This window comes from Agrilus planipennis, unplaced genomic scaffold, assembly GCF_000699045.2.
Source record: "Agrilus planipennis isolate EAB-ADULT unplaced genomic scaffold, Apla_2.0 scaffold25, whole genome shotgun sequence".
Classification (NCBI taxonomy): Eukaryota; Metazoa; Arthropoda; class Insecta; order Coleoptera; family Buprestidae; genus Agrilus; species Agrilus planipennis.
This window is the reverse complement of record NW_020439112.1, coordinates 2085403-2112212: the sequence shown is the minus strand read 5'-3', so window position 1 is coordinate 2112212 and position 26810 is coordinate 2085403. Positions and strand designations below refer to the sequence as shown.

Sequence of the window (26810 nt, the reverse complement as noted above, 5' to 3'; positions counted from 1 at the left end):
CAAATATACATTTCTTCCTTCCATGAAACAAGAAAGGTTGTCTATTGCAAATTCATTTGTATGGAGAGATTGTATAATTTACTGAATTTATAAAAAGAGTAACTCCATTAAAACTTCTTTAATAATGGTAAAGAAAAAAAAAGTATTCAAATAATGAACTTTTTGAAAAAACAAGAGTATAGATTAACATACAATAAAGAGGAAATATTAATTATGAATAAATTAATTTTTGAAATTCAAAGCACATACTTTGTTCAAATTGTCTCGTAGAGTTTCAATTTGTCTTCTAGTAGCTGGTGAAAAATTGGGTATTTGGGAATGTCTAAGACCCCTTTGGGGTTGAATTGTAAGTATCCGACCATCGTTTAGGGGTATATTAACATTTGCTACAGCATCACTAACAAGACTGCTCACCATCAAGGGACTACCTTGAAGCGATATAGCCATTTCACCTTGTTTTGGCCGTCTTAGAACAACTTGAGGTATACTTGGGTTCATCTAAAAAAATAAGCAATTTATGAATATGAATAAAATGCACTTTAGTTTTCTTTATATATTTACTATTATATTTTCTTTACACTTTATTTATTACATACCTTGGGGGTTACACTGTTAATGCCTGCTTGTGGGGGTTTTCCTTTGTCTATGGGTGTAGTGAACGAATTCAAGGTGCATTTAGTACGATTCGTACGTGATAAAGATCGAGAAGGTCGAGCAGATTTTTTAATAGTATTTTTGGGGGCTCTTGATCTTGATTTTCGGGTACCTTCACCACTTCCTGCAGTAAGATATCCTGGGTAGCCAGTATTTAATATTTATTAGTCAATGAGAGGTGAGTGAAACTTTTACTAGGGTTATTATTATTATAATTGGCCCTTCCAATTTAAATTAGTTAAGCTTATATTATACCACAACCAAAAGTTAAATAAATATATGAGAAAAATATGAATGAAAACATAAATAATTGCATTAACTATTAATAATGTTAGAATACAAAAAGCAATTTCAAATAATACCTTCATCATCTCCACATGATAAACTACGAACAGGATGACTTTTCACAGAAGATGCAGTAATATTTCGTATTGAAGAAAAATCTGTAAGCTTTGAAATGTCTGTGGTATGTTCACTTCCCTGGAAATAATAAAATCATGCTTAAATTACAAATGTAGTTGAAAATGTATAGTGTAGTACCAATTCATACAAAGTTTTACTCATATCCTTTTCAGAAAAGGTAAATAGTGTTTCTTTTAATAGCGTTTCGATTTCTGTTTTTATTTTTTTGTCCTCAGTTTCTAAGTGTAGGTTTAAATCAGTTTCTAGAAGAAAAAATTATGCTGTGTGGGATACAATTTATACTAAAGTAAGTTACCAAGAGCAATTAGTTCCTGAAAATCTATATCTCCTGGCCGAGTAGTTTTAGCATTTACTTTTCGTCGGGTTTGTTTTGTTCTTGGCATTTTCCAAATTGCTTGAACAAAATTTGTTTAACAGAATGTAAGAAGGCACTAATGCCTTATCGTTTATGAGTTGATGCAAATTTAAGTAGTATAAAAAGAATAATACGATATCACCGGTGTAACAAATCTCTCACCACCTTTATTAGTTTTTTCTTTGAATTTTTAATCTGAAAGACTTTTACTTCCTAAACACTAATTTTTATGCTGTATTCAAAACTACCTTTCAAACTATAACCGTTGCACACACATACGTCAAACAAACAAAAATTGAAATATTTTACTACCAACATTGAAATTTAAATTCTCAGCATAAAATTTTAGGTGCGTTCCTTAACAATGATTGACAAGATCATACTATTATTCCTGGCCGATACAATTCTTTTTCCTTAAATAGGTGATAACTATTTAATAATTAATTATATTGCGATAAAATTACATGCTACAATTAAAATTAATAAATATATTTATTAGAGTTCTTACAGTATCGAAAACCCCGGTGGTGAACGGATAAAGAAAATAGATTATTTTACATTAATAAAATTAATTGTGATACTTGATATTTCCTGTCAGTCTTGAAGATACCCCTTCTGTGACTGAGAACGGAACGTCAACAACAACAATAAAGCTGTAATAACTATTTTCTTTATTTTATGAATCAGCACTCGTAAGCTGATAAGAATTGGGACTTTTTTTAATAAGAAATCCCTGAATATTTAAACTGCTTAAGACATCGAAGAATTTACTTTTATTGATTCCATTATCTTCAGCTAATCTTTTTATTTCCTCAATTGTAAAAGTCCCTTTGCATTGGCAATCAGCTTGATATTGCAGTAAAGAAAGCAGTCTCTTTGCCTAAATGAAACATATAATAGCATTTATTTCTCTTTTTTTTACTGTAAATATAATTTACCAAATTTCGACTACTCATTCCCGTTCCGAATTGCGATCTTGTAAAGTCGAGATTTCCTGAACCGTCTAAAAAGGTTTCAATTAAACTGTGTCTCATTATTTCCACAACGTCGATCGCATCCTCTGCAGTTGCTTCCTCACGTAACTCAAGTTTCGCTCTAGCCTATCAATTCAATAATTTTTAGTAGAACAAATATCCTGTGTAAGAGTAAGTATCCAAAACCTGGATTAGAATTTTTCTTTCTACCACAAGCATTCATTTTATTTGATCTTTATTATTTAATACAGTAGAGAGTAGATACTCAATAGTGTGAATAATTATGAACAAACTAAACATTGGATTATAGAAACGAGACTCAATTAGCCTTAAAATGCGATATTTCACCATTGCTGTAAATCCTCGATATATTTGGCACTTGTGTTTTGTTTGTATGTTTATTTTATTAATTATATATTAAATACAATACTCGTTAATGTGTTGTGTTTCGGTTCAAACTATCCAATGTCTGTTGTAAATTAAACATTACACGAATTTTGTCGTTCAACATATTTGATAATAAATGTTACATTTAGTATTATTACTTACTACTAAAATTACGCATAGATTACCTGTGTTAGTCTCAGCAAGGATTCCAATTGCCTTTTTGTAATCGGTGTACTGTCACCTGTTTGATATTTTTTTCGCAGCTCTAAATAAAACTCTTTCAAAATCACAGCTGCCTCATCTGAAAGCTGGGGGTGCACATATTTTTGTGCATATGCGATATATTTTCTGAATAACTGGTGCGGAAGATAATCCAAACATTCATCAGGTTTTAATTTTAACCGTTCTCTATTAAAAAAAGTTATTAAAGTTTAAATTAAGGATAAGTAATTGACGTTTAATCAATACTGTTTACTTTAATTGACTTTTAACTTGAAATTTAAAAAAAAAATAATACTTCAGAGGTAACGTCGCATCAGCTAGGGGTATAACTTCTTCGGCCATTTGTAATATGTTTCGCTTTCTAATTCCTAAATGCAGAGCAAGGACATGTTCCGATAATAAAGCGTCAGCCGTCTACAAAATACAAATAAAATTCATCAGTACCTACTGTTTCAAATAAAAACAAAATAATTTCATTTTATGTTATGTAAACCTCGTCTGGTTTGTCGAGAATAATGAAAACAAGATCAAATCGAGAAAGGAGAGGTGAACCCATTTTTAAATTTTCCGATACTGTTTTGGCTTTATTATAATGACCCCCTGCAGGATTAGCGGCGGCCAGAATGGTCGTTCTAGTGGGTAGATTGCATGTAACACCGGCTTTTGCTATACTGATGCTTTGCTGCTCCATTACCTCCAGAAGACACTACAGAAAACATAAAATTTAAAATTAAATTTGAACAATTCAAGTACTAGGAAAATTGAATTACTTTTCAAATTATTTATAATTTGATATGTTTTGAACTCACTCCTACTGTTTGATAAATTATTCCTAGTAATTTTATCAGATTTTCTGATGTAAAGCAAATGATCAAAATTTATTCATTTTATTTCTTTCATTCTTTCATTTTATTTTGCTTATTTATAATTTGATGCTCTGCACATTTTCAGATGTTAGTTTAGTACTTACAGAATGTTGCCCGGTCATTTTATCAAATTCATCAATGCAGCAGCAGCCCTGATCAGCCAAAACCAAAGCACCTGCCTCCAATGAAAACTCTCCATTATCTCTAGTCATTGTAACAGTTAAACCTGAACTGGTACTGGTATTTCCACAAACATAAACTCCTTAAAATAATTCCAAAAACCACAAAAAAGAAGAATATTTCATTTGAGTTTCGTTAGTAATATACTATTTATAATTTCATACATAAATTTTTATATAAGTTTTACCTCTTGGTGCAACATTAGTACAAGCTTGGAGCAACTGGGATTTCCCTAAGCCAGGATCACCCACCATTAAAACATGAGATACACATCTAATATCAGTTTGTTCTTCAGTTCCACCAAAAAGAGCTAACAAAAGCCCTGCCTTTACAATTTCATGGCCAAATATGCTCGGACATAAGGAATGTACTAAAAATCTAAATAAAGATGGTTCTGCATGGATTTTCTGCAATGAGAAGACTGTACTTCACATTAAAAGGTCAGATTCACATATATGTTTAATTATGTTTATCTCCTCTACATTTATGTGAAGATAAAATTACAACAAATACTATTATTTTGAAACAAACCCCGTTATGAATTTATACCTGAATTGCATAGTAATCCTTAATATTAAAAGTTACATGATTTGCACCCCCATGGAGAGCATGACTTTGATTTTTATTGTTAACAACAGTAATTGCCATCATATGCAATAAAAATACAGATGCCTGTTTTTCTTTACCTCTTGATTCATTTGAAGATTGTGTCTGTAAAGTAAATATATACAAATTTGAGGCAATTCATTTTGAATGTATTTAATCAAAAGTATATCGTACCTTGATTACTCCAGTAACTGTTATATCATCTCCAGGAATACAGCACTTAACCAAATCACCTGTTAGCTCACACTCTAAGGTACGTGGTATCCTTCCATTTTCAGTCTAAATTCAAAGGGGAAGTAAAATTAATTTATAAAGAATGTTATTAAATATGTATGTACTTGCTCTATTCCAACAAGTTCTTGCAATTTAATGGTTTGCCAGTCTTTATGGATTGTATATGGTGATAAAATTAATGGTGTAAAGTTAAATTGGGCACGACAACCTTTTGTAGGGCATTTTGTTGGGATTGTCAAGTTTCCACCAATTTGCTTAACCACTTGGGTACCACTACAAGAACCACATGAAAATTCTATGTAATTGTATAACAATTTTACATTGCCAGCTTTTATAACAGTTCCTCTTACAGTGACTAACTTTCCTGAAACCAATTTTGTATAACATATATACTAGATATATTAAACAGTTTATGTAAAATAGCTATTATATGCTTTAAATATTTACCAAAATAATTAACTTTTAAATTTTTCAGTTGCAAAATCGGATTAAAATTAATTATTCTAGTATTTAAAATTGGTAAAAAATCAGGTTGTTTTTGTTGTCCATTCAGTCTTTTTTCCTCTATTTTCATTAAAATTTGGTACATGGCTAAACTTAAACATGACAAAGAGTATTCGGTGTTGCACACAATATCATCAGGGAAGCTTTTCCATTTTTTCAAAAATTCATCATCTTCAGAAAGTTCTTTCACATCAATAAAAAAGACTTTTTCTTGCTTGATCTTGCTAAACGAAAAGTCTTTTTGGTTTCTTTGTATATAGTCTTCAAAAGCTGTTGTATTCATTAAAATACATTCTGCATCGACAGAGTCTAAAATTTAATTGTTATTCACTCAATGCAACAATAATATAAAAGTTTAACAAACCCTCAGGAAAATAAAGTTTAAACCCATAATAGCCATGAACAGGTGTACGTTCAAATCGTGAAGCATTTGCTTTAATGGCATTGCTATACTCTTTAGTTGGCTTTTTTGATTTATTCTTAAACCAAGTCTTTTTTCGAAAATTGTTGTACATTATAAATATGAATAATTCAAAAAAACAAACAACGGTCCATAACCACACTCTGCCATGTTCATAGATAATAGGCCATGTTCCATAGACCACGTTCATCACGGATTTCTACAACCATAGTACATAACGTCATATATTACAAATAGTGTTTCTTCTTTCTTGTTACGAAAATCAACTTATTGCAAACCGTTGCAAAATTTCAGTAAAAATTAAATTAACGATAAATTAAATTTGATGAGAGATAAATGGTCATCACAGAGTAACGTTTATAAAAAATGTTTTAGAAAGCCTTCCGGTAGTATTGAGCCACAGTCAATATGTATCGAAGTCAACATTATCTATCGTCAACATATTAAAATAAAGTATCTATGAAATGAAATGTCCATAGTCGTCCATAGTCTAATGCCTGGTCTAATGTCATTATAGTATGATAATAGTCATAATAGTATTGTTATGGTAAAACGAGATATTTTTGTTACAGTTTGCAGTTATAGCAAGTTATTTTATGCACTTTTTGAAATCATAGTATAAAAAGAAAATAGTTGTTATTACTACTATTGAGTGTAGGACGGTTTAAGTGTATTTTCTGCATTTTTTTTTATAAAAATGACTTCGTTTCATCAAACATACAATGGAGATATTTTGCACCTCAATGTTGGAGGCAAAAGGTTAAATTACTTTACAGAATTTCTTGAATAATAAAAATATCATTGTTTTTGTAGATTCTCAACGTCTCGCCAAACCTTGACATGGATTCCAGATACATTTTTTACCGCTCTTTTAAACGGCAGAATTCCTACTTTGCGTGATGAGAAAGGTGCTATTTTTATTGATAGAGATCCCAAAATTTTTGCTATCATTTTAAATTACTTAAGAACAAGAGAAATCGATATGAAAGGTGTTGATCTTAGAACACTCACACATGAAGCTGAATATTATGGAATTGCTCCTCTAGTTAAGAGATTGATTTTATGTGAAGAAATGACACAATCTACATGTGGTGATGTATTGTTTTATGGCTATTTACCTCCACCAAGTGAGTTAGTCTATTAATAATTACTACATTCTTAATAACTTCTTTTAATTTCTTAGGTATCCCAGTTCATGAACCCAATATAGATGATAAAAATCCTCAACAGCAACAAGGAAAATCAAATGGAAGGCATGACTTGCCAGACCTTCGAGCAACAGTATCATCCAATGGATCAAGTAATCCAGGAAGTGGTTATGAAAACGTGAGACCTTATTCAAGCCCTGGACCACCTTTAAGTAATGTCCAATCTAATTGTGGTTTTTCTCAGGCAAGATCAGAAGGAGGCGAAGGTACATTTTGTGGTTGTAAAAATTCTGGTTTATAAAATTTTTATTTAACAAGAATGTAAGATTTAATAATTACAAGTAACTGGGATACAATTATAACAGATTCTTTATGTAAAGGTCATTCAAGAAATTCATCATTAGAAATGAGAGTTGGTTTATCTGGAAGTTGTAGTAGGAGTTCCCAGGACCTAAGAGGCCTTGTGTCAAGGGTTGCAGGAGGTAATGGTCACTCCAGAGCAGCATCACTGGATCTGAGGCACACCCGCAATTCATCTGCAGATCTCAATAAATATTTTAAGAATGATGTATGCCTAGTTTTTGGTGCAAATGGTAATTAAACATTTTATTGTCAATATACATGATGTACTTGGATACCTTAGGATAAAAGTGTAGAAGAATATTGTATTTAATTGTTTTTTAGCATCAACATGGACAGATCCACTGAGAGTTCAGATTATAAAAGCTCATCATAATTGGATTGCTGTAGCATATGCTCATTTTGTTGTTTGTTACAGGTAATTTTTGTATATTAAAGTAGATACATGTGACATTTATAATTTTCATATTTAAGATTAAAAGACTCCAGTGGTTGGCAGCATGTTTTTACCAGTCCTTATACTGAAAGCTGTATAGAACGTATAGCAATCAATGCCAAAATGGGTTCAAGTGGGGCTGGTGAAGCCTCTAAAATGATAGCTATTTCTAGTGGAAGTCATATACAGTTGTGGGGGATTTTAGAAGATGGAACTAGGAATAATGTCGGTAAGGAGAAATTTTTTACAATTTGTATTCCTTCTTTCTTCTTTATCACACAATAATAAAAAGACACCACTTGTATAATTATCACAAACATAATGTGATCAAAGGTCATATGTTCTGCTATGATTTCTAGAAATTGCGAGTCCGTTTTTTATCTATTTGTTTCTTCACTACAGTCTCCAATTTTTTATTTACCACATAATAATACCAAGTTTATGGCATTCTTTTTGAATTTTTTAGGAACGTTTAATTTGCATGTCAAGGTTGAGTACCTGTTCTTTATTGGCAGTCAGCTAGTGGCTCTCTCTCCTTCGGGTAAATTGGGAGTATGGCACGCGATGACCCAACATTGGCAAACACAAGACGTCTTCTCTATAGCCTCTTTTGACACTGCCGGTTCTTTTCTTCTACTTGGCAGTAACAACGGCTGCATTTATTATATTGGTTAGTGAATTTATACAACAATTTTACTATTTATGTGTATGAAAAGCAATGGTTGGGTAAGCAAAATATTCTTTTACCCATCCTATTATAGCTTTTTTAATTGAATTAAATGATCATTTATTATAATAGTTTAATTTATAAATTTCAGTAGCTATTTTTTTTCAGATATGCAAAAGTTTCCGTTGCGAATGAAAGATAACGATCTGTTAGTGACTGAGCTGTATCGTGATCCTAACAATGACCCCGTTACTGCAATTTCCGTTTATTTGACCCCAAAAACGAGTAAGTTAGTATGATCTTTTTTTCTGTAATTTAACCCTTTAGTGTTTGCTGTAGTATGAGAGTTATCGTTTTAAATTTTTATTGTTTAGTAGCGTTTGTTATCATGTTATCACATTATTTCAAATTAAACTCATTTATTACTTTCATGCTAAACTGTTGAGAACCTTGTGTTTCATGCCAGCGTCAGAGAGGGGTCGCGAAGGTATGGCTGACATAGTAAAGTTGCTCGCTTAAATTTTCGTTGTTTTATTCAGTTTTTCGTTATTTTGTTACATACACAACAGTGCATTTACATGCTACTTTTTTACATCATTGCACCGTATTGTACAATGATTATTACGTTGTGTACTTACATGTAAAAATACATACTGGTTGGTTTTTGCTGGTATGCCAACACAAGGCCCCATTTGTCTCTTATCTTACTTTATTCATCATAAAAGTCACTCGCTTTCGCTTACTTATGAAAAATGATTTATATTTTTTCTGAACAGAAGATTATTTAAAATTGTTCCTGCTTTTTATTTTTTAATTATATTTTTTTTTATTAACATTTTGTTACAAAATATTCAATTTACATAAAGCTTGAAATGTCAAGTACATTCCATAATATAATAAACAATAGTGCTCTATATCATGGTGTAGTATTTATTTGCTTATGCTGTTTTTATTTTGTAATAATTTTTTTTCCGTTCGGAAAAATCGTACATTTATTTTTGATTTCTGCAAGCAGATCTATGCGGCAATTGGATAGAAATTGCGTACGGTACAAGATCTGGGTGTGTTAGGGTTATAGTTCAACATCCAGAGACTGTAGGACATGGACCACAACTATTTCAGACATTTACTGTCCATCAAAGTCCGGTTACAAAGGTGAGTTTTGTTATTTGCTTTTATTAACTGGATAAATATTTCGAATTATTTCAATAAAATAATTATTCCAAAAAAAGTGAGTTCTTAATTCAAAAATGAATTAATTCATGATTTGGAAAAGAAAAAATATTTTTTTTATTTTTATCAATCACTGTAGTCTGGAAAATGTTAGCACCATTGCTTCCAGTGGTCGAAATTCACTATTTTGAAAAATTTGTTTAATCACTTTTTTTGTGTTAAAGATTGTTTGAAAAATTAAATTTAAAGGAAATGTTTGTAAATAGGTATGCAACACATTGTACACTTCAGCATAAGAAATTGCTGATACTAACTACATAATACTACTTTGCCCTGTGCTGACAGCACTCATCATTTCTTTTATTTAGTACTAGTTTTTCAGTCAATGTAAATTCGAAACTGTTAGCACCATTGCTTCGAGTAGTCGAAATTCACTATTTTGAAAAATTTGTTTAATCACTTTCTTTGTGTTAAAGATTGTTTGAAAAATTAAATTTAAAGGAATTGTTTGTAAATAGGTATGCAACACATTGTACGCTTCAGCATAAGAAATTGCTGATACTAACTACATAATACTACTTTGCCCTGTGCTGACAGCACTCATCATTTCTTTTATGATATATATAATATTTTGTTAACTTATTAAGTGTACTAGAAAATCTTAAATTATTGCTTCTAGGTGACGTTGTCAGAAAAATATTTGGTATCTGTTTGTTGCGAGTACAACCATGTGCGAAGTTGGAGAGTTACGCGTTTTCGTGGTATGATCTCTACGCAACCCGGATCTACTCCGGAGGCGTCTTTCAAAATAATATCTCTGGAAGCCATGGAGCCTTGTATTAGTTACGCGACAGCCAACGATTGTGGACCCTTCGGCGAGCAAGACGATGAGCAAGTTTTCATACAGAAAGTCGTTCCTGACACCGATCAGCTCTACGTAAGATTGGCAAGTAACGGTGACAGGTAAGTTTTTAATTATAATTCGAAAGAAAATAACATAAACTAGAAATTAAGAAATATTGAAGTTAAATTTTACTATTGACAAAAAGCGTAATATTAGGTTGCTAAAAATTTTTACGTTCTTGTCTGTAGTTTAATAAAAGTAAATTTTTGAAAAGAATTAATGAACTGGTTCCGCTCTTAATCAAAATTCGACCATTTGTGTTGTTTTACTTAATTTATTTCTTGCTGTTAGGTATATAGGTTATATAGTATTACTGTTAAAAAGAATACTTTATTATTGATTATTTTCATATTTGTAATCTATTTAGGGTATGCCTAATAAAAGCAGTGGATGGTACTACAATAAGTGCGTTTTGTGTTCACGAGTGTGAAGGATCTAATAGGATGGGTTCCAGACCTCGGAGGTTTATATTTACTGGTCATGCGAATGGGGCCATCCAAATGTGGGATTTGACAACTGCACTTGACTCAAACCGAAAGTCTGAAACAGGTATATTTCAGGCAAAATTATTAGATTTGTATTAAATTAACGTATCCTTGATAACTTTAAGTGGAAGTTTATTTAACATGTTTGTAAAATTTGTTTTTAAAGTTGGTGTATCCCTTAAAACTTTTTTGGCTATATTTTGATATTTGGTATGCGTTTTTGTTGAATATCATGAGTAAAATTTTCTGTAGCCAAAAAGGAGGGTGGTCCAACTCCAGAGGAGTTACTCAGAATGCTAGATCAGTGTGATTTAAGTACAAGTCATTGTTCTACCCCATGTATGTCTCCCTCGCCCTCTCTTGCCGCAGTTGCACGACTCAAATCCAGCATACTTGCATTTTTAAATCAAGTGCAGGATGGAGACCGACCGTCAAATTAATAAAATCAAATTTAATCTTATTAAACTGCTTGTAATTGTAAATATTTATCGTTCCTGTAGTGATCGTCGATATTGTTCGTTGTGTAAAATAGTATAATTGTTTTCCGTAATCAGATTATACATAAATATATAGAGATTAAGTGCAAGATAACAGTTTTGTGCTTCAATTTAAGTAATTTTGTGATAAAAGTATTTTGAGAATTTGCATTTACAATACATAGTTTATTAATTGAATAAACTTTGTTTATTAAATAAGTCGCGGTTATTTTATTATACTTCTTCACAGAAAAATGACTTAATTATTATAGTACCGGACGTGGGCGAAATTGAACCAATTTTGTCACATTATTACACCCAATCGTAAGATCAAAATAAGTGTCACATCAGCCCGGGCCGCCCGTGTGGTAGGCAAGCAATGATTTTACTTAAAGCATCCCTGTACTTCTGGTCTTGAACTTTTTCAATGGTTTTTATTTCTTATTATAATTAGATCATTTAATATCACACTCACATGGATATGTTCCTATGAGAATTTGAATTCCCAAACCGAAATCTTAAGTTATGAAATAATGAATAATGAAGAACTAACAATAAGTTTCTTTAAATGAAAACAGAAATATTTATAAAGTACAATGTTTTATTATTAGGTATTTATCATCCTGAGCAATTTCAGTTAAAAATTGTTGACGTCATTGACAATATTGTTTAATTACACTTTAATCTTAGTGTAATAATTATAAAAATAATCATTGTAAAACCACTGGGGCTCGGTCAATGGATTTAATAAGTAGCACCAGAGGACAAGCCCTAAAAAAAACACGCATATAATTACAACGCGTTGAGTTCCTTTGTAAGTTAACAGTTCCGAAACGTCGGGCATTCCCATGTGGTTGCAGAATGCGTGTACAATAAATGACGACATAAAATGCCCCGTTCTCAAAAATAAATATGCCGAATAAGCCCCAAAAATTGTTGTGAATGAAAAATGGAAACCTGAAAAAAAAAACATTCTTTTTTTTAATTAACAATATTTATTTTGTAAGTACTTACAAGACATTAAAAATGCTGTCTTAAAATTAATTCCGTCTCGAACTAATTCTATCATGTGGTGGAAATGTGCTAAAAATTATTAGACAAATTATTTTTAAACAACGATTCGTCTTCCTATAATATCTAATATCATATATATGTAAGAAGGTGTGTGCTTTTTTGGTTTATTTTTCTCATAACTTCAAAAGGAATAATTTTTTTTGTTACTTACCCACCCCAAAAAATAAAGGGCAGACAAAGACCGCTGTAATAGGGGAAAAACACTGTAAAAGTAAGGGTAGCATGCAAGATCTAAAAGTAAATTCTTCTGATAGTGGGGCGACAATGTGGTTTCTTAACCACCTCAAATTTTTAACATTTTCAATCCAATAGTTGGGATCTTGAAAGAAAAAAATATATAAATTTTTGATAGTATGTTGTATTGTTAACACATACCTAAATATGTATTCAAGAAACCATTCAGAAATTGCATATAAAGTGGTCCCAAAAATAATACCATGGTTAAAACTAAAGGTAACAGACAAGCTTGACATATTCCCTGTAATTTAAGACCCGCTATTTCAAAAAGAGTATATTTTTCAAGTAATCCTTTACTTAAACCCATATATAAAAAGATTGGTGCAATGAACATCATTATAAAAACGCTAAAAAATCTTTGTTTTATTGTAGTTGGATGATTTCTAAAAAAAGATAAGTAAATTATACATTTTTTTAACTAGAAACTAAATAAAATCCAAAGCAAGTAAATTTAATTAGAAATGAGCGCCATTTTAACCCTTGAAGTGTAGCAATTTAAATCATATAATTAAATTATTTCCAACTACTATGTTTTTCACAACTGGTTTTGAAAGAAACGAATGCTGTAATTATCAATTAAAAAAAAGTCATAGGCGCTTTTCTAAAGGCGTATAGCAGTAAAATAATTCTATTTTGATTTATTTTTATACTGTTTTTGAGGAAAATAATGTAATTTAAATATATGGTATTCTCTAACAAAAATTGTTCTTTATTAGTGTGAATGTGTATTAAAATTCATAAAATACTCAAGTTATTGAAAGATTTATTTTATACGTAAACAGAAAAGTTGAAAAACTTTTTTAACGTACAAAACTTGAGAGTTATTTTAAACTTAAATTAGTGATAAATTTTATTGCCTATTGATTTAAAATTAATTGGTACTTGTTTTTTCTACGTTCCACAAGAGAGCACAACTTTTTTTCTTTTACTTTCACTTGAACTGGTTTTAATTAAAACGGTTGATTTATTCTCAAAACCGATAACCAAGTTACGCCACTGTTAAAAGTAGAGGGGAGACGTGTTGTTGTAGGTTAGCGCCGTCGCGAGTTACAGTTGTCGATTAATAAATGGTGAATATTTTGGTGTAAACGCTTTTAAAATATTTTACCTTTCATGTTGGGATTTCCAAACGTAAAGGCTAGCTACGTAAGTGACCGATAATAAGAAACATATTGTAATTGGAATAAAACAATTAAAAATGGTTTCGTTAAATCCGTACACCATTCTGACATTTTAACGATCACGTGACTGGTATCATAGTACTGTTATTGGTCTGTCCAGTTATGGACAGGAATTAGGAAAATGGCTGCCAGTTCTAGTAGTAGTGAATCCTTTGTTTAGGACTTGATTTTCGAGTTTTGAGTGCTTGTGAAGATGCCGAGTGCTTCTTTCACGGCCTCAAGGTCGTATGTAAGGAGATCCCGAAGGAAAGGTGCTAATAGAATCCCTACACCATCTAAGACAACCTCTGGTAAGTAGAACGTCTTGTGCCTTATAGTGAATATGGGGTCGACTTGTTCCGATTACCGCTTTTGTTACCCACATATACGCTTTAAGGGATTTAGCGTATTTCATTCGTTTAGAATAATCACTTCTACATCGATAAAATTGTGATTTAGTTAGATTCTCTTGTGTAAATTATTGATCATTGTAACAATAAGACGTTAGTTTATGGGGGCCACATAGGGCAGTAAAAATAACAAGGCAGCCCACATATTGTTGAATATAAAAGTATCATAAGGTGTACTATTAAAAAAAAATCATGCCAGTTTCTTTTGAAGTTTCTTTACTCAATTTCCCTAGAAATCAATACTCATCTAAGAAATAATGTCTAAATTCATCAGTTTGTTGAATTTTATTGGCTTGTACTTTGCATTTATAATAGTCGTGGGAAAACGAGTATTGACAATCTATCACGTCCATAACTCAGATAGGAACACATTATTTATAATTTAATTAAAAAATGAAAGATTTATCCGTTGTAAAAAATGAATAAGAGTATTATTTTCATTCATCATTACACACTGCTTGATATACACATAAACACAAAATAAATATAAATAACTATTCAGTAAGAGGTAATTATATTTATTTTGTTATAGGAACTTGCTTAATTTCAATTAAAAATAATTAAGGCAAATAAAATACAGTTTTTTGGTACATTACAAGAGTTGTCACAGTAAAGTTGTGTGAAACTGGTAGGTTTAAGTACATACATTAATTACTGGAGGGAATTTAAGGTAGTATAATATTCATGTTACTGGAATGAGTTCCTGAGTGTTATTAGATATCTGTAAACATTTAGAGCTAATGTCAAGAAGAGGTAATGTTGACATTAAGAAACAATTACTTGTGGAATATTTATGTTTATCTTAGCAGATTGTCTGTGTAAACAAATATGTAATCATATTTCTAAAGAACTGCTTTGTTATCAGCAGAACCATGTGAGCCATCTTGTCCCATCCCGAACCAAAACATTCCAGCTCCATCAGCAGCTGCCCCTAGTTCCGGGAGCACATCCGCGGCAGGCCCGGGTACCAGCGGGGGCGCTGTACCCGCGCACCATTCGCCCTACGACTTGAGAAGGAAATCTCCTTCTCACCACGAAGGGGGGCCCAGCACCAGTGCCGCCACTGCAGGTTCACCCACGTCACCTGCCGCCCCAACAATTTCTGCCCAGGGTTACAATTCTGCTATGTTACCTGCTCGTAAACGTCCTCGCCGAACCTGTTCAGTTTCATATGAAAGTAGGTGTCTTTTTATAACAGTAGTAAAATCTAATTTTATTACTATAAATTTTAAAGTATTGATATATTATTCGAGATACCACCTACCATAATTATTTATGTACTTTAGTGAAGGTACAATGAAGGGGGAAAGTTTTGGAATTTTTATTTTGGTTTTAATTTGCAAAAACAGTTTAAATTTTAAAATTCATAATTCGGTTATATGTTGAAAAAATACCTAACAGGAATAAATTCTTCTTTAGAAAGCTACATAATAAATGTGTTGTTTATATTTGTCTTCTAAGCATGTATTAAAGAGTTCTTGAAAAAAACTGTTTGACTGAAATGTTAATTAAAATATTTTAATGTTATTCTTGATTTTCTAAAAGTTTATTTTTTGTGTTTAACTAATGTTTATTAATTTTTTATTTGTAGAGGCATTCTCATGTAATCTTGTTTCTTTAACGATCGACCAGATAATAATTTCTTTACGATTATTTGAGCGGTTGTATAGTTTTTTTTGGATTCTTGCGTACGTAAATCTTATGTATATGTGTAATGCGAATTTTCTAATTTCCTTATTATACAACGGAAGGCAAAAAGTTGTAGACAGTTGGTATTGTACGACCTTGCGTTCAAGGGCAGATCTGTCTAATTAATTTTCGAATTGTGAAGTCGTCCGAGTCTGAAAATTAGTCATGCTTCCTAAGTTTGATGTGCCGACCATCTTCCTCTAATAGTCGTTTTTATTCCATAAACTGAAAGGATGAATTGCAAATGAGATCCGGCGTATTTTTGTTTTAGTTTATCACGATGCTAATGTAGAATTAAGATAGGTATTATGCATTTATTCAAGTGCATTAAAAGAGCGTTTTATTACGGTATTCGTTTGTGGATATGATCAGTGTCAAGGTTAGGAGGTGGAGAATGTTTTGAAATTTATTTTTTTTTGTTATCTTTCAAGTTAAAGCAAATCATTTTATTTTATGTAATCAATCGCGAGTACAGTGCTTAACAAAAAAGTTGAAACAAATAGTAACAAAAGCCCTGCTTGATAATAGCCTTTAAATATTTTATAACTTACTTTACTACTAAATTTGTTTTTGTCTGGAATTCAAGAGAAAGCTAAATTGAACTCTGTATAACTTTCCATTGACTTTTCTATAATTAATTGACAATTATTCGAAGTTTTGAATATTCCTTAGCATATAGATGAATAATACATTTAAAAGGAAGTAGTAACATAAAAACAAATGTATGATGCATGCAGGGTAATCAAAAGATGTTTTTTAAGATAATAACAATATACGACGTCACTGAGCATTGTGTAAATAGATATTTATTTTACTAACTTATAAATTTTAATAAAATAATTTTAAGAAAATAACCTAATGAAATATTTTATTTACACAAATTATATCTTTATAGGTTGCACTAATACAGCCGCTCATTATCTTCAATACGAGCTTCCTGACGAGGTTTTGCTCACGATATTTAATTACTTGTTAGAACAAGACTTATGTCGCGTCAGCCAGGTCTGCAAACGCTTCCAGACCATCGCCAATGATACGGAATTATGGTAAGTACAAATATGTATGACGAAATCGCCTAAATCCTCCGGCGAGCACTAATAAAAATTTATGCCTATTTAAAACGTATTTTAAACGTACATATTTTTGAAAAATTGTTAATTTTTTCATTTGTTTATTATTAGGAAACGTCTTTACCAAAGCGTATACGAGTATGATTTACCTCTTTTCAATCCCGCGCCTTGTCGCTTTGAATTCGTAAGTCCGGAGGAGTCAGAATTAGCAAATCCCTGGAAGGAGTCCTTCCGGCAGTTGTATAGAGGCATACATGTACGTCCTGGTTACCAGGAGTTGCAGTTTAAGGGTCGAAACCTTGTGTACTTCAATACTGTTCAGGTAGGTGGCGTTAGAAGGATTTTACTGTTTACGCACAATAGACTAAATTTTGCACTGTAAAAGAACTTATTGTGATGGTCCTAATTGTTAAAGGGCGCCTTGGACTACGCTGATGAACGTAATGGCACTGGTACTGCAACCTTAGTAACAGCTTCCAGCAATTCTCAATCAAATACAGAAAGCAACAGTCAAGGACCTTTGATATTCTTGCACGCAGGCACTTATCGTGGAGAATTTCTCGTCATTGACTCGGATATAGCTCTCATAGGTGCGTCCTCTTTTTTCTTTTTGTTCAGGTGCATTAAAAAGCTGGAATGTTATGATTAAAACCATTATTTTATTCAATTCTTTTGGAATTAATAACACCCAATTGGAACTGCTAGGTGCTGCTCCAGGCAACGTGGCGGAGTCTGTGATACTCGAACGTGAGTCCGAATCAACGGTGATGTTCGTGGAGGGTGCCAAACAGGCTTATGCAGGCCACTTGACACTCAAATTTTCTCCAGATGTCACGTCAACCGTCCCCCATCATAAACATTACTGTTTAGAAGTCGGTGAGAACTGCAGCCCAACCATTGATCATTGCATCATTAGAAGTACTTCAGTTGGTAAGCAAAACTGTTTATTTAAGTTTTTGTTATGTTTTTCCTTGTACATTTTCGCATGTAAAAGTTGAAAGAAGTAGAAAATTATAATACCTTCAAGTTGTTCACTTAAAAGTCACAAAAGGTTATTTTTATATCACCTTTAAAATTGCCCTTTTAATAGTTCATTTTGTTTTGGCCGTAGTTTCATTCAGGTAATAAAGAATTTGTCTGCCTTTTTATTGTTACCTTTTTAAAATTTCTTTTTTCATTTCCTTAGTTGGAGCAGCAGTTTGTGTTAGTGGAGTGGGTGCAAATCCTGTGATACGCCATTGCGATATAAGTGACTGTGAAAATGTGGGCCTGTATGTGACTGATTATGCTCAAGGGACATACGAGGATAACGAAATTAGCAGGAACGCTCTGGCAGGAATTTGGGTCAAAAATTATGCTAATCCAATTATGAGGAGGAATCATATCCATCATGGTCGAGATGTTGGCATTTTTACTTTTGACAACGGTTTGGTAAGTTATTTTCTTTTAATATTATTTTATTTCGTTTTCACGTAATATTTTGTGATGTTTTATCAATCACAAAGCGAATAGCATTGTAAATAAATAATTTTTAGTCAAATCCTTTCATCGTTTATACGTAACTAACATAGGGAAATAACATATGTCATTAGCATAAAATAATAATGTAATGATAAAACCGGATTTTAAAAGTGCCAAATATTACACTGCAAATATTAATTATCAAATTATGCATCTTAACTGTTAAATTTAATATAAGATAAAAAGAATTAAGAACATCAAAGATTAATATACGAATGAGTACATGTACAATCTAAGCAATAACTTTAGTATAAATAATATTTGAGGTAAAAATTTGCATGTTCTCTGATTATCAGTTTCTTTTCTAAAAGATTTTTTTTTTAATATAAGTGCTTCCCCCCTCTATCAGATACTGTGAGCTCGAAAGTGTTAGCACTATGTCTTCGAGTGGTCGAAATTCACTTTTGTGAACAATTTGTCACTTTGTGTTGAAAATTGTTTGAAAAAATTGTATTTTTGTATTTGTATTTATTATCCAGATAATATATTTACAGAGTAAATATGTACAGAGGGGGTAAGCCCTGTTTAAATTAAATTTAAAGAAATTGTTTATAAATAGGTATGCAACACATCGTACACTTCGCATAAGAAATTGCCGTTACTAACTACGTAATACTACTTTCCACTGTGCTGACAGCACTCATAATATCTTTTATATGTAATACTAGATTAAATTAGTACCGATTTGTATCAGAAAAAAAAAACAATTTTTGTGTGCGCTGCTAAAGTCAATGTATGTTCCTAATTATCTTGTGTTACTCCAGGGTTATTTTGAAGCAAACGATATTCACAACAACAGAATTGCGGGGTTCGAGGTGAAGGCAGGGGCAAATCCGACTGTCGTTCACTGCGAGATCCATCACGGTCAAACGGGTGGAATCTACGTTCACGAGAACGGTCTCGGTCAATTCATCGACAACAAGATACACTCTAATAACTTTGCGGGTGTGTGGATTACGTCGAACAGCAATCCAACGATACGTAAAAATGAGATTTATAACGGCCACCAGGGCGGCGTGTACATATTCGGCGAGGGCCGCGGTCTTATCGAGCACAATAACATTTATGGTAATGCACTGGCCGGCATTCAAATTCGAACGAACAGCGACCCGATTGTACGGCATAATCGGATCCATCACGGCCAACATGGTGGCATTTACGTACATGAAAAGGGTCAGGGTTTAATCGAAGAGAACGAAGTGTTTGCTAACACGCTTGCAGGCGTCTGGATAACCACCGGGAGTACACCTGTTCTACGACGCAATCGAATCCATTCAGGCAAACAGGTAATTAGTAGTTTTACCCTATTAACCTGGATAGCAGTGTACTAAAAATGACTTGAGTGTATAAAATTATCTTTCTGGCTTGAACTTCATAGGATGAGATAAAAAGTGACAGTTTATTTGCCTCATTTTTACACTTTTATGTGGAGCGTGCACTGTCCAATCTCCATGTTAATATTATACATGGATATATGTTGCGTACAAAAACTGCCCCTTTTGGGTCGTATGTTTTAAATTAATTCTTACTCCAACTATAAGCACTGATAAAAATACTAGATTTTTTCTTTAAACATTGCAGGTGGGTGTGTATTTCTACGACAACGGTCACGGCAAGCTAGAAGACAACGATATTTTTAACCACTTGTATTCGGGTGTACAAATTCGTACGGGCAGTAACCCTATCATACGTGGCAATAAAATCTGGGGAGGCCAAAACGGAGGTGTTTTGGTCTACAATGGCGGCCTAGGGCTTCTGGAACAAAACGAGATTTTTGACAATGCAATGGCCGGAGTTTGGATAAAGACCGACTCAAATCCGACGCTTAAACGGAACAAGATATTCGATGGGCGCGACGGTGGGATCTGTATCTTCAATGGGGGCAAAGGTGTGCTAGAGGAGAATGATATATTCAGGAACGCTCAAGCTGGCGTCCTGATCTCCACCCAGAGTCATCCTATCTTACGTCGTAACCGTATTTTTGACGGACTGGCCGCTGGCGTTGAGATTACTAATAATGCAACGGCAACACTCGAATTTAACCAGATTTTTAACAATCGGTTCGGAGGTCTTTGTTTGGCCAGCGGCGTCCAACCTATTGTGCGTGGCAACAAAATATTCAATAATCAGGATGCGGTCGAGAAGGCGGTTGCGAATGGCCAGTGTCTCTACAAGATATCGAGTTACACATCTTTCCCCATGCACGACTTCTACAGGTGTCAGACCTGCAATACTACTGACCGTAATGCCATCTGTGTCAATTGTATTAAGACTTGCCATGCAGGTCATGATGTCGAGTTCATCAGACATGACAGGTCAGTGGTATTTCTATAATACTGTATTTGTTGTTATTATGATATCTGAAACTTTTATAAACATCCAAAAAAATTTTAGTAAATAAGTTAATATTAAGAAAAAACGTTTTAAGAGTAAAATATTTTGTTTGCAGTACACCTTTTAAAATTATAATTTTAATTTTTAGGTTTTTCTGTGATTGCGGTGCGGGCACACTGACTAACCAGTGTCAGCTTCAAGGAGAACCTACGCAGGACACAGATACCCTTTATGATTCGGCCGCCCCCATGGAATCTCACACCCTTATGGTCAATTAAGGGGTACGCGTCCGCTTCTACCGTAAAACAAAAGATAAAAAAATGAACACAAACTCGGTGTCGTATTAAGAGATTTTTTTCGGTTTATAACTTTTGTTACAATTTTGTATATTTTCTTTATTCGAGTTTTCATCAATATAAACATTTGGTGATACTCTCCTCCTTTCACGCGATATGGAGACGCGGTATAACGAACGAATACGCATGATTATCGTCTCCCCCCCTCCTACCGAGATATGTTCGCTCATCTGTTTCCGGCGGATGTCCTGTTTGCAGCGGCGAAATGGAGAGGAAAGGATAAAGATAGTGAAAAAAGGTACGTTTGTTGAGTTTTGCCAATTTCTGTTTTATTTCGAATTGCGGATGTTGAGAGGTTATTTTGAATGCGAATGAGTATTTGGTTTCGATTCGAAAAACACTTCGATCATGGTAATAAAGAAAATAAGAAGTGCATTTTGTAAATTCTTGTAGTTTTTCATCTTGTTATCAGATTTATGTTTAATGTTTTTGCGAGTTTTTTTGTTTTTCATACATATTTGCTTGAAGTCTTTGGGTAACAGTAAGCAGCCGTACTCGATATTTCTATTATATCATTTTGATATTTATTTGGTACCGTCTGTATGATTTTTTTGTCCGAAATGTTGCTTAAAAGACTTCGCGACCGGTCCATTTGATGTGTGCACATACAATCAAAAAAGATCAGAGCAAATTAATAAATTCATTATGCACCAAGATCTAATTAGAAATTAGTGAATATTTCGAAATACATACATAGTTAAATCAGCATTGTTGAAAAATTGTAAACTAGAGTTATAAGGTAGACTTAAAGAGTTTTTTACTTATTGTTGATAGGACGGTTAGACCTAGTAGTATAATTTTGTTCGTTTCGAGAATAAATCTAAATTAAAAACTGTGGTTTATTTATTTTATTCTGTGTTTAAGTTAACGAGAATGCCAGTTCACTTTCTTTATAAATCACAGTTTTACTTTTGTTGTTATTTCAAGAGGAATTTTGTTAAAACTTATATATATATATATATGTATATGTATAATGCAATTGTAGCTCTTATTGTTGAAAGTTTTGTTTTCGAACGGAAGGAAACAATCCAAATTTGTTTTAAATATAGATAGATATACTTACGTGTATTTATACCTAATAAACGAAATGGAATTGGCATTCTTGAATATGTTACGTAATAATAATTTACCTAATATATAGCTTTAAATAATATTTGAAAATGTAAATATTTTTAAGTTAAAAAGAGGTGTGATATAAAATAGCACTGTGTATGGACAAAAAGTAAATCTGTAGCCTATTTATTCAGTATTTTTTTATTATTATTTTCTGCTACAACAATTGTGTAAATTGTAAAATACCTTCAAGTTTGGTTAAGTGTCGTATTTTTGAATAGGTTTTTGATACTTGTGGAGTGATTGTATTAATTGTGAAAGGAACGTTTTGCGGATAAGCAACTGATAAGTGTAGTAGGCAAATGTGCAAATCATATGGTGCCATATCATAAAACATCAATAGACATCTTGATAGTTTACATTTCTTTTTAATGAATTTATTTAGCAATAGTTTTTATGATGTACTTTACAGGCAGTCCCGATTTTTATAATTAAAATAATGCAAGAACACTTGACCAAATGGTGACTTTTATATAAAATATTTAATACTGCAAAAAAAAAGACTTGTGATGGATGTTGTAATTTCAGTTTTTCGAAAAATATTTTTTTTAGTTGAATAATTTGCCTACAGATCTGAGCGTTTTGTCAAGTGCAATGCTAAGGATTTTTTATTTGTTAAATTATCGTACATGATTCTTGTTCATTAATGGTTTTCTCGGGATGCGTAAATTTGTCTGATCGTAAAAAAATTCCAACTGTAATGTGTAGTTTGCAGGATGTAATAACAACTGTAAAAAAATTAGATTTGGTCCATATGTTACAGCATTTAATAATATCTAATTAACAGTTCAATTTTAAACGATTCACTCTGTAAAGGACATGCTGAAAGTTTGTCAATAAGCCTTTTGTTTTATTTCTTTAATTAATAATGGGCATTTATCGTAAAAAAGGTCAATTTTAAAAACCTTTATATATATATTGGTACTAATATTATGCACGCAATTTTAAAAGACTGTGGTCGATAGGAGTATGAAAATGTCGCCATAACAGTGAGTCTGATGAAAGTTTTTTTTATTTATTTTTTATTGTTCCTTATATATTAAGGTAACTGCAATAGTTAAACAAAATTATTGTGGTCGTTAGATTTGGTCGTTTTTACCATTTTTGTTTTTATTTTCACATTATCTATTTATTTCTTATTGAGCGAACGAATTAATTAGATTCTGAAATTGTTTTAAAATTTTTTTTTAGAAAATTCGACTTACTGATATGGGGACGACTTTCATACTCTTATCTACTCTAGTCTTTCACTCAAACTTGCCTTTACTATTAAGGATTTTAAATCATTATTGTGATGTATAAATGTGTAGTTAAAAAGGTCACTTGTAAATTTGAAGTTTTTTCACAACAGCATCGACAAATTTAAAGATATTTTTGGTGAAACCTAATTACAGATGAAGTAATGCTATGACTGAATTGTGTATATGATTATTATGGATGTAACATATGTCCTTTTCTATTATACAGATCATAAACATAAGCTAAAAATAAGTTGTATTATGTAAATTTGCCTGGATTTGGCAAGTTATTTAGAATAAAATAAGCACACATTGTATTGTACTATGTACATTATATACAAATACATGGGTAATATTTAACGTTTTGCCCCTCCTATTAAATTTGCATGTGGAATGAAATTAATGCGATTTTTGCTGTTGTTTAAAAAAACTTTGCAATTCAAAATTTATAAAAATTATTTAATAATAAAACTGGCAAACTTACAATAAATTAAATTTAATAATGCATAGGGAATTAAATAGCTGAACCAGATTCTATTTCCTTCTTTAGTTCTTCAATGACTGACAATACCTTCCTTGGCTCAGATAAAAAATATAGCCATAACTGTCTTTTTAACCGAAGCCACTTATTTTTGTTTAGAATATTCTAAGAACAGAAAAATGAAAAGTAATTACAATGAGGAGATGAAAGGTTTTGTAACGTACGGTATTGTGATTATAAATTTCTAATCCTTTAGCAACAGCTTTCTTCTGATTTTCCAAGTTTAGCTTTACTTCCCGCAATGCACTAAATAATTCCGGTGGAATAACGACAATACAAGTGGTCGGAGAGCTCATTAAAAACGATTTTAATAAGCTAATTTCTTTGTATCTGAAAGTTCAATTAAGATTTTTAGTAAACCTAATTATTAGTATTACACACACACACACATTGGATATTGCTTACATATACTCAAACGATTTCAAGTGATTAACATTATCATTTTTGAATAGGTTGTAGTGCAAAAGTGATGTATTTTTTTTAAAATCGGCGATCACCTTTATTGGATTATTTTTGTCATTTTTACCATTTAACAAAATAGAGGCAATGCTACTAATAAGCGTGCATTTATGTTCAACGGGCAACTGGCGGAAATCGTTCGATTGTAGAATAACATCGATCATAATTTCCTAAAAGATAATCGTATTATATAAAATTAGTAATTAATTATTTTTATGTGTAAAAATGGTACCTACAATTCTTTTTTGGCAACTTTGCATATTATTAATAACATACTGGGATATGTCTCTAAAGAATTGTCCAGTGGTCTCCATAAAATGCTTTTCTTTCTTAAGAAGCAACAAACAAAGCTCTTGGTTTGTTAAGATATCCAGAAACTTATCATTTATTTTAGTTTTGGCGTAGTTCAGTTTTTTTCTAGATTTTCGAAAAAAAAAAAAAAAGAATTTATACAAGAAAACTAAGTCGAATTTCATACTTTTGGTTTAAGTTATCTAACTTAAGCTTAGAAAAATTATCAAATTTCAGACAGTGACCTAATCACTGAAAAAATCAGGAACATTTATACACCACTTACTCATTACGCTCCAGTTGTTTCTTGAAGCGATTTATTTTAGCTTCATTTGTTAATTTGCTTGCCACTTCATTTGATGCTTGCTCTATCTGACTTAGAATTTGAGCAAGTCTCTCCTCTTTTGTTGCAATATTGTCTTCTAACATAAACTGTATACTATAAATCCAAAATAAATATTGTGTAGTAATTTTTTAATAATATTCTCACCTTTCAGAATCACAAAAGTAGCTAATTGCTTCATATAAATTTAGGGTTTTCAGATATTTCAATTCTGCTCTGAGTTTTGATTCCTCTATTGAATTTGTTATTAAGTTTTTTATTACTTTTGAAATACTGCAAACATTTAAATTCTTTATAAAAATAATATACCATCAACTTTTACATTACCATAAATGCAAATCATCCAATTCCTCTAAGGAGGACTTTGTTAAAAATGAGTAGTTCTCTCCTATTCTTTTTACACTTTTTCTAGTAGTGCCAATGCACTTATTTGAATCATATTCTTTATTAATATAACAGTTCAGACTAGAAGAAACTTCATGACTGCATTGATTGTAGTTTGTCCATGGGATATTTGAAATAAATGCTTGGACCTAAAAGAATTCTATTTATAAATATTGTAATTTGGTTTGTAGTAAACGTTACATTTTTAAAATTGTTTATGATATCAGAGTATTTGTAGATTTGCATATGAATTTTCTCATGAATTTCATCCAGATGATTGCTTAATTGAAGACATTTCTCTTGGGCTGTTTTGTATATAATCATTAACTGTAATTCGTTTTCTTTTTCACTGGCAATTTGTTTTAGAAGGTCCTTTGATAAAGTACTACAACAGTACAATAAAATAATAAATGTATACAGAAAGTAATAACTTATATACTCTTGCAGTTTGCACACATTCTCTTGAGCTTGCTGTTCTTCATGCAAGGCATCTAATTCATCATTAAGACATTCAATTTCAAAACAATTACTATCACAATTCCAAATTTCATCATATTCCATTTGAATATCCTTAATTGCTTGCTCATATTCTTCCCCTTCTATTATTAAATGATTATGTTTCAAATGCAAAAACCTATGACAAATTACATTATACTTTTTAAAAACAGATAACATATTTATACTCACTCTTCATATTCTGATGATTTTAATACATTTTCTTTATTTAAACTGCAAAACCAATTTAAGAACGATATTGTTCCAATATCATCGGTATCAAACCAAGCTTCAAAAACATTTTTTGTTATATTTCCAGTATCTATACCAAGTTCTTGAAACGTATGTAAAATATTGTATCCAGATAATGTTTCCATCTTTCTATTATTTTACTTATACAATTCACTACACTTATTATTTTATTTATATAATTCACTATACTGTTTATAAATTAATAATTTTAACGAAAATATTTTTAAAACGGCTTCTTCTTTTTGTTGTTCTTCTTTAAAACTATTTCTAACCTATACACATTGCTTTTTCTCAATATTTTGAAGTTACATCGAATTTACAAGAATACAATTCTCTGAAATTGTGCGCATGCGGATATCATTTAGTAC

The 26810-nt window shown here is 31.6% G+C and overlaps 5 protein-coding genes across 11 annotated transcripts; 2 read left to right on the top strand and 3 right to left on the bottom strand.

Moving 5' to 3' along the window:
- Nucleotides 1–103: 103 nt before the first annotated feature.
- Nucleotides 104–5969, bottom strand: LOC108739475 (DNA helicase MCM8). 2 transcript variants are annotated; one of them, XM_018473397.2, is made up of 17 exons: nucleotides 5770–5969; nucleotides 5349–5714; nucleotides 5006–5265; nucleotides 4842–4946; nucleotides 4611–4772; nucleotides 4249–4468; nucleotides 3986–4143; nucleotides 3509–3721; nucleotides 3311–3429; nucleotides 2979–3201; nucleotides 2371–2532; nucleotides 1941–2312; nucleotides 1373–1471; nucleotides 1195–1319; nucleotides 1017–1134; nucleotides 597–793; nucleotides 104–498 (listed from the first exon to the last, which is right to left on the bottom strand). In XM_018473397.2, exons 1-12 carry the CDS (start codon nucleotides 5918–5920, stop codon nucleotides 2109–2111), a joined length of 2343 nt encoding a protein of 780 aa, XP_018328899.1. In that variant the 5' UTR covers nucleotides 5921–5969; the 3' UTR covers nucleotides 104–498; nucleotides 597–793; nucleotides 1017–1134; nucleotides 1195–1319; nucleotides 1373–1471; nucleotides 1941–2108. The 2 variants fall into 2 exon arrangements, with proteins under 2 accessions (XP_018328899.1, XP_018328891.1); XM_018473389.2 differs by having other exon boundaries at nucleotides 597–778.
- Nucleotides 5970–6342: 373 nt separating this feature from the next.
- Nucleotides 6343–12036, top strand: LOC108739129 (BTB/POZ domain-containing protein KCTD3). 3 transcript variants are annotated; one of them, XM_018472871.2, is made up of 12 exons: nucleotides 6343–6585; nucleotides 6640–6953; nucleotides 7010–7240; nucleotides 7355–7567; nucleotides 7659–7752; nucleotides 7809–7999; nucleotides 8237–8440; nucleotides 8606–8722; nucleotides 9450–9592; nucleotides 10290–10573; nucleotides 10882–11063; nucleotides 11252–12034. In XM_018472871.2, exons 1-12 carry the CDS (start codon nucleotides 6524–6526, stop codon nucleotides 11437–11439), a joined length of 2223 nt encoding a protein of 740 aa, XP_018328373.1. In that variant the 5' UTR covers nucleotides 6343–6523; the 3' UTR covers nucleotides 11440–12034. The 3 variants fall into 3 exon arrangements, with proteins under 3 accessions (XP_018328373.1, XP_018328382.1, XP_018328391.1); XM_018472880.2 differs by having other exon boundaries at nucleotides 6345–6585; nucleotides 9453–9592; nucleotides 11252–12032; XM_018472889.2 differs by lacking the exons at nucleotides 6343–6585; nucleotides 6640–6953 and having other exon boundaries at nucleotides 7205–7295; nucleotides 11252–12036.
- A 79-nt stretch (nucleotides 12037–12115) lies between these two features.
- On the bottom strand, nucleotides 12116–14029 carry LOC108739149 (CAAX prenyl protease 2). Of its 2 annotated transcripts, none has more exons than XM_018472900.2 (5): nucleotides 13895–14029; nucleotides 12925–13169; nucleotides 12701–12868; nucleotides 12490–12558; nucleotides 12116–12432 (listed from the first exon to the last, which is right to left on the bottom strand). In XM_018472900.2, the coding sequence occupies exons 1-5, from the start codon at nucleotides 14008–14010 to the stop codon at nucleotides 12149–12151; spliced, it is 882 nt and encodes a 293-aa protein (XP_018328402.1). In that variant the 5' UTR covers nucleotides 14011–14029; the 3' UTR covers nucleotides 12116–12148. The 2 variants fall into 2 exon arrangements, with proteins under 2 accessions (XP_018328402.1, XP_018328410.1); XM_018472908.2 differs by having other exon boundaries at nucleotides 12925–13027; nucleotides 13895–13983.
- Nucleotides 14030–14134: 105 nt separating this feature from the next.
- On the top strand, nucleotides 14135–24037 carry LOC108739115 (F-box only protein 11). 2 transcript variants are annotated; one of them, XM_018472860.2, is made up of 10 exons: nucleotides 14135–14257; nucleotides 15225–15533; nucleotides 16941–17091; nucleotides 17227–17437; nucleotides 17531–17705; nucleotides 17821–18045; nucleotides 18302–18546; nucleotides 19401–19922; nucleotides 20218–20951; nucleotides 21119–24037. In XM_018472860.2, the coding sequence occupies exons 1-10, from the start codon at nucleotides 14161–14163 to the stop codon at nucleotides 21246–21248; spliced, it is 2799 nt and encodes a 932-aa protein (XP_018328362.1). In that variant the 5' UTR covers nucleotides 14135–14160; the 3' UTR covers nucleotides 21249–24037. The 2 variants fall into 2 exon arrangements, with proteins under 2 accessions (XP_018328362.1, XP_018328354.1); XM_018472852.2 differs by having other exon boundaries at nucleotides 15222–15533.
- LOC108739014 lies at nucleotides 23620–26638 on the bottom strand. Of its 2 annotated transcripts, none has more exons than XR_001938076.2 (10): nucleotides 26383–26638; nucleotides 26135–26329; nucleotides 25897–26080; nucleotides 25639–25844; nucleotides 25459–25584; nucleotides 25255–25407; nucleotides 24914–25094; nucleotides 24608–24847; nucleotides 24383–24548; nucleotides 23620–24323 (listed from the first exon to the last, which is right to left on the bottom strand). XR_001938076.2 is itself a non-coding variant. In XM_018472681.2 (10 exons), the coding sequence occupies exons 1-10, from the start codon at nucleotides 26565–26567 to the stop codon at nucleotides 24192–24194; spliced, it is 1752 nt and encodes a 583-aa protein (XP_018328183.1). In that variant the 5' UTR covers nucleotides 26568–26638; the 3' UTR covers nucleotides 23620–24191. The 2 variants fall into 2 exon arrangements, 1 of the variants encoding a protein (XP_018328183.1); XM_018472681.2 differs by having other exon boundaries at nucleotides 24624–24847.
- Nucleotides 26639–26810: the final 172 nt, after the last annotated feature.

Excerpts from the sequence above, each read along its gene's own strand:
- LOC108739475 (XM_018473397.2), bottom strand. The coding sequence starts at position 5,920 with ATGTACAACAATTTTCGAAAAAAGACTTGGTTTAAGAATAAATCAAAA. Across the intron at positions 3,430-3,508 it reads TTCTCGACAAACCAGACGAG|ACGGCTGACGCTTTATTATC; the intron begins GTTTACATAACA and ends TGTATTTTGTAG. Across the intron at positions 3,202-3,310 it reads GATGCGACGTTACCTCTGAA|AGAACGGTTAAAATTAAAAC; the intron begins GTATTATTTTTT and ends TTTTTTTAATAG.
- LOC108739129 (XM_018472871.2), top strand. The coding sequence starts at position 6,524 with ATGACTTCGTTTCATCAAACATACAATGGAGATATTTTGCACCTCAAT. Across the intron at positions 6,586-6,639 it reads CTCAATGTTGGAGGCAAAAG|ATTCTCAACGTCTCGCCAAA; the intron begins GTTAAATTACTT and ends TTGTTTTTGTAG. Across the intron at positions 7,568-7,658 it reads CCTAGTTTTTGGTGCAAATG|CATCAACATGGACAGATCCA; the intron begins GTAATTAAACAT and ends ATTGTTTTTTAG.
- LOC108739149 (XM_018472900.2), bottom strand. The coding sequence starts at position 14,010 with ATGGTGTACGGATTTAACGAAACCATTTTTAATTGTTTTATTCCAATT. Across the intron at positions 12,559-12,700 it reads CCCTTTATTTTTTGGGGTGG|CACATTTCCACCACATGATA; the intron begins GTAAGTAACAAA and ends AATAATTTTTAG. Across the intron at positions 12,433-12,489 it reads GACAGCATTTTTAATGTCTT|GTTTCCATTTTTCATTCACA; the intron begins GTAAGTACTTAC and ends TTTTTTTTTCAG.
- LOC108739115 (XM_018472852.2), top strand. The coding sequence starts at position 14,161 with ATGCCGAGTGCTTCTTTCACGGCCTCAAGGTCGTATGTAAGGAGATCC. Across the intron at positions 17,438-17,530 it reads TGTACTTCAATACTGTTCAG|GGCGCCTTGGACTACGCTGA; the intron begins GTAGGTGGCGTT and ends TAATTGTTAAAG. Across the intron at positions 20,952-21,118 it reads GAGTTCATCAGACATGACAG|GTTTTTCTGTGATTGCGGTG; the intron begins GTCAGTGGTATT and ends TTTAATTTTTAG.
- LOC108739014 (XM_018472681.2), bottom strand. The coding sequence starts at position 26,567 with ATGGAAACATTATCTGGATACAATATTTTACATACGTTTCAAGAACTT. Across the intron at positions 25,845-25,896 it reads TCATAAACAATTTTAAAAAT|GTCCAAGCATTTATTTCAAA; the intron begins GTAACGTTTACT and ends GAATTCTTTTAG. Across the intron at positions 25,095-25,254 it reads AAACAACTGGAGCGTAATGA|AAAAAAACTGAACTACGCCA; the intron begins GTAAGTGGTGTA and ends TCGAAAATCTAG.